Source organism: Impatiens glandulifera, chromosome 1, assembly GCF_907164915.1.
Source record: "Impatiens glandulifera chromosome 1, dImpGla2.1, whole genome shotgun sequence".
NCBI classification, from domain to species: Eukaryota; Viridiplantae; Streptophyta; class Magnoliopsida; order Ericales; family Balsaminaceae; genus Impatiens; species Impatiens glandulifera.
The window spans coordinates 89,270,307-89,275,374 of record NC_061862.1 but is presented as its reverse complement, the minus strand read 5'-3'; the positions used below and the strand labels follow the sequence as shown (position 1 = coordinate 89,275,374).

At 34.1% G+C, this 5,068-nt stretch overlaps 1 protein-coding gene across 1 annotated transcript; it reads right to left on the bottom strand.

Annotated features, from left to right (window-relative positions):
- Nucleotides 1-1,159: 1,159 nt before the first annotated feature.
- On the bottom strand, nt 1,160-4,630 carry LOC124922141 (inosine-5'-monophosphate dehydrogenase 2-like). Its single transcript, XM_047462868.1, has 4 exons — nt 3,584-4,630; nt 2,295-2,474; nt 1,972-2,229; nt 1,160-1,350 (listed from the first exon to the last, which is right to left on the bottom strand). Exons 1-4 carry the CDS (start codon nt 4,577-4,579, stop codon nt 1,279-1,281), a joined length of 1,506 nt encoding a protein of 501 aa, XP_047318824.1. The 5' UTR covers nt 4,580-4,630; the 3' UTR covers nt 1,160-1,278.
- Between the last annotated feature and the right edge of the window lie 438 nt (nt 4,631-5,068).

Genomic DNA, 5,068 nt, shown 5'->3' with positions numbered 1-5,068 from the left:
TATGCATTAAAAATTTATAGATTAACCAACATTCTATTAATCTATGATTAACCACAATGTTGCACTTCCGCTATGCAATAATGCAAAATACAGATTGTGAATCCACCATTCCACCAGACAAGTCCTCAACAACCAAAAATAATCAAGTAAATCGAACCAAAATCTCACCGAAATCCGAGGAAGAACTCTAGTGGGTAGTGGCGCAGTGCCGAGAAACAAGGCTGGAACGAACGAAAAAAACTCAAGAACTTAGGGAAGGAGACGACCGGGTTTTCTACTCCGATTCCGGCAAGCTGGAGGATCGACGACGGGCTTGGGGTTTGGGGGAAGTGTTTCCTTTTCTTTTTCCAGAATGTTTGTTCTTATTATTTTTTTTTCCTTGATTTTGTTGATAAATGGGAATTGCGATTCTTTTCTTCAAGTAAGATAGTTTTTTTTTATACAAATTAAGTTAGGGTTCTTTTCTTCAAGTAAGATAGTTTTTTTTTTTATACAAATTAAGTTAGAGTTTATCATTGACAGGTTATCAATTATTATTTATGGGCTTTTTAAAAATAAGCCCATGAACATATCATTATAATTTTTTTGGGTCTGTGACTATTGCCTCACTTATTACACAGCAGGTCCGGACCTCCCTGCATATATATATATATTATATAATTAAAATAATTAATAATAAATACTCAGAAATAATAATTTTTTTATAAAATAAATAAAAATAAAAAATTCATTTATTAATAAAAAAAAAGAGAAAAAATATATTAATATTTAATTAATAAATATATAAATTAAAAAATAAAAATTAACTTAAATAAACTAAATGAGACATTTTTTTTTGATAGTACGATTAAATGACTTTTTATATGCTAGATGTATAAGTATCTAAATGAGCTTTTAAAACCACCTAATAAATTGTAATAATATTTTGTTTAAATTAATAATATAGTTTTATTTTAAATATGGTCAGTTGAAAGCTAGAAACGTCAGTTAATTTTGAAAACATTTAAAATTATTAAACATATCATGTTCAAGGAAATCCAATTCAAGATCTTAATTTGAACCAAAAAACATAATATAAATTTATTTGAAAATAATTATTTTTGTCAAACATTTAATAACATTTTTTTTTGGTTAAAATATGTTTCCAGAATATTACTTGATGCCTTTTAAAACTAATATTAATCAATTCAAAAAATTCCCATGAAAATTGAAGGTGTGAATACAAATAAATTAAACTTTATTGCACCAAACAATGCCGATCAAAACGCCAAAACACCTTCAAAACGATTTCTTCTCATAAGAGACAAGCCCATGAACTCCGCCTTCAACTTGTGCAGCTCCGGTTCGGGCCTAGCATATAAAATTCATTTCACATTATTCAAATGAATACTCTTCAAAGCTTGTTTTACACAGAAATATTATTCAAATTACTCCTTTTACTTACATTCATACCAACATTTATACCAAAATTAAGACCTCCACTCTTCCCAATTAGACATATTGACATTATTGAGTACATTTTAGGTCCCCAATTGTAAGTAGAAGGGGTAATTGAATATCCAGCATAACTTTAAGGCCTTATTTAGATAGAAACACTTAAAATTGTATGGATCTCAAGATATTGTAAACATAAATCTCTAAGTTATTTGGGATTGTTTTCAAATAACCCATTATTCCATCAACAATCTACTCATCATTTCAAAATATCAAAATCGCCTATATTTCTTAAAATAATTCTCCCTTTTTCTACAACCTATATCAACCAAGATTATTCGAAAATAACCACTTGGCTAATCAAACAAGGCCTAAATCTGTTTCAGATCTTCCAAATGAGATCCCATCTGGATCCAGATCAAGATCCAGATGAAAAATTGTCAAATCAAAGAGACACAAATGAGTATGGCCACATATTAGTCTAGACATCATTCGAAAGCTTAAAAAGAGGATTAGGTATTGTGATCAAAGCCATACCTCAAGCCTCAAGACAGATGATCTTAGAAGATCGTGAGCAGATTCCAAAGACGATGCACCAAGATCCTGAAATCCTTGCTTTACAGCTTGCATTGTGTACGGTATGAATTTCAAAACAGAGCCTTTGTCTTTTACAGCTCCAACAACTCCCTGAGCTATCTTCAACTTAGCTGTGTCACCCAGATATCTTGCATCGCTCCCTTTAGTCATGGCTTCTAGAGATCCCATTCCTCTATATTTTTTTACTCGACAATCATTCTGTTTTTATGGGAGTTGTTAATTGTTATGGAGAAATATTGCAGAAGATATACAAAAAAACTTACCTGGTATTCATAGGTTCCAGGAGCTTCATGGCTTCCGGCTAAGAAACTTCCCATCATAACAGTTGAAGCTCCTAGAACTAAAGCCTTGACAATATGACCAGAATTTGAAATTCCACCATCAGCAATTACAGGGACTCCATATTTTTCAGCAATTGAAGAAACCTTGTAAACTGCCATAGCCTGAAAAAGACATTGATTTATAAAGTTCTAACTCAATAAATCTAGATTACAAATAATATCATGTCTAGCACAAATGGTCCCTCAAAATCCAAAAGAAATGGTATTTGCCAAAAGGATCTAGACTATTCCAAGAATGCGTTAGAACATTCCGAAGGTTCTACAACGTGCTAAAAGGATAAGCAAGATATTGAAAGGACCTAGAAGCTCTTACCCCATCATCATGACTCACTTAAATCAGGGTATTCTTAGTGGGAATCGAACTCAAGATTTTTATCTTTTAGACAAGATTTTTTTTTCCTTGAACTACCGTGGTGGGTTGAATATTGGAGGTTTGTTCGTCATGCTTTGGGTTTTTATTGTGACTTGAGAGTTATGCCCGGGGTACGATTCAAGGGATATGTCTGGACCAAGGAAATCTAATTTCTCTATTAGCAAGTCCGCTTTAACTTAGAACCAACGTCATGCTTCAAATACGGCCATAGGAAATGGAAGATTAAGTATACAGATGTTTAATGTGTCAAAGAAGTTAACAGTTGAGCGGTGTCATAAATCGATAACAAGATAAAAGAAATAAAGAGGAAACTCAAGACAGGAAAAAAACTACAGGTAGAGGAGAATACTTTCACTATCTGTCAAAAAATAGGTTACAACTGGATATTAGAGAAAAGCAAGAACGACGACTAAAACCCTAGCACATAACACATTCTAGCGTCCCAATCCCCTACCCACAACAGTGTCCTGCAAAATTCAGGTTTTCTATTGTCGCACCACTGGCCCGTGGTCAGGGACAAACCCATTCGGGTCACCAAAACTCTAACAAATAAAGAGCACACTATCAATCAGTGTTATGATAGCACTGGAGATAATTTATAATAATCATGCTTGGGATGTGGATTTGTTGTAAACTAGGAGGTACCTAAAACTAGAAGGTTCTATAACTATAAAGTATCATCAAGTTAAAGTACTTAATGAAGAAAGATTGCTAGCCTTTCATTGTTTGGCAGCAATACACATAATTTAATGGTTGAAGTCAAAGTAATTAATGAAGTCAATCAAGCTAACAGAAACAAGAACAAGTAACAATAAGATTCATTAGCAATTTTCATTACCTGTCCTCGACCAACAGCACAAACCTCCTGCGTGGTGCATATGGAACCAGAACCCATGCCAACTCTCAGTCCATCAGCTCCAGCCTGAATCAAATTCTCAGCTTGATACATTGTCACTACATTTCCACCAATAATATCCAAAGACGGATAAGTTCTCTTTGCATATTTGATCAAATCAAGCTGATAAATTGAGTTTCCTTGTGAACTATCCAACACAATAACATCAGCTCCAGCCTTCACCAACTGCTCTAACCTCTCCTTATCTGATTCTCTCGTTCCAATAGATGCTCCAACCATAAATCTCCCATCAGCTCCAGTAGAAGGTTTTCCAAGTTTGGGGAAACTGCGAATTCTTTCTATATCTGCTGCTGTAATCAAATCCACAACCTCTTCCTCTTCCTCGCTCACCAAAGGAACGAACTCTAGGTTTTTCGCTGCGAGGAAACTTGCAGCTTCCTCGAAACTGCAATCAGATAGAGTTGAAACATTCGATTTTTGCATGTATTCAGACACTCTAACGTCTTTGTTTACCAGTGATTCCCAATCTGATCTCGTGACGAAGCCTAGGATCTTCGACTTACTGGTTCCGGACTCGGTTACTAGAATGCAAGGAGAGGAAGCGAAATCTCGAACCGAATCGATTGTTTCGGAAGGAGATACGATGACTAAATCTGATACAGACGGGATACGGCGAGACTTGGAGGATCGTACAATGGCGGCTTGCTCGGAGGATGAGTTGTTTGAGTGGACTATGGAGATTCCGCCAAGAGCGGCCATAGCTACGGCCATATGAGCTTCGGAGATGGTGTCCATGGGAGAGGCAACGCATGGAATTGAGAGGGAGAGGTTGCGGGAGAGATTTGTGCTGAGATTGACGGAATCGGTAGGGAAGTCGATGTAATGAGGAAGAAAGATGACATCGTCGTATGTGTAGGAGTAGCCTTGGTTAAAAAGCTTCACCGCCGGAAAACCGTCTTCTATACCAGCTCCGGCCATCGGCGCCGTTCTTTTCAAATGGAGAAAGAGAGAGGGAGAACTAGGGTTGTATGAATGAATCACTGTTGAAGAATAAAACCAGAGTCAAGAGAGAAATCATCCGAATATGGGTCCCACTCTAATTCATTTTTTTATTTTTATTATATTCAAATTAATATTAAAAAAACATTATTTTCAACTAATTTAAAATATTTTAAATTAAAATTATAGTAATATTTGATAATAAGTTTACTTTAATATTTTTTATCTAAAATTTTTAATTATTTTAATTAAATATAAGTAAACAAAATTATTTTTTATTCAATTTTAATGATTATCAAAATCTAAGTTGTTATTTTCACTTTATATGTTATTATAATGATAATAAAATATTGTTTTTTTAAATACTTAAAATAGACTATGAATTTAATCTTGAGACTATGATTCATATAGTAATTCTCCTTAACCAAACTCTTGGGTTAAGCTATTTTTAATATTGTAATAATATAT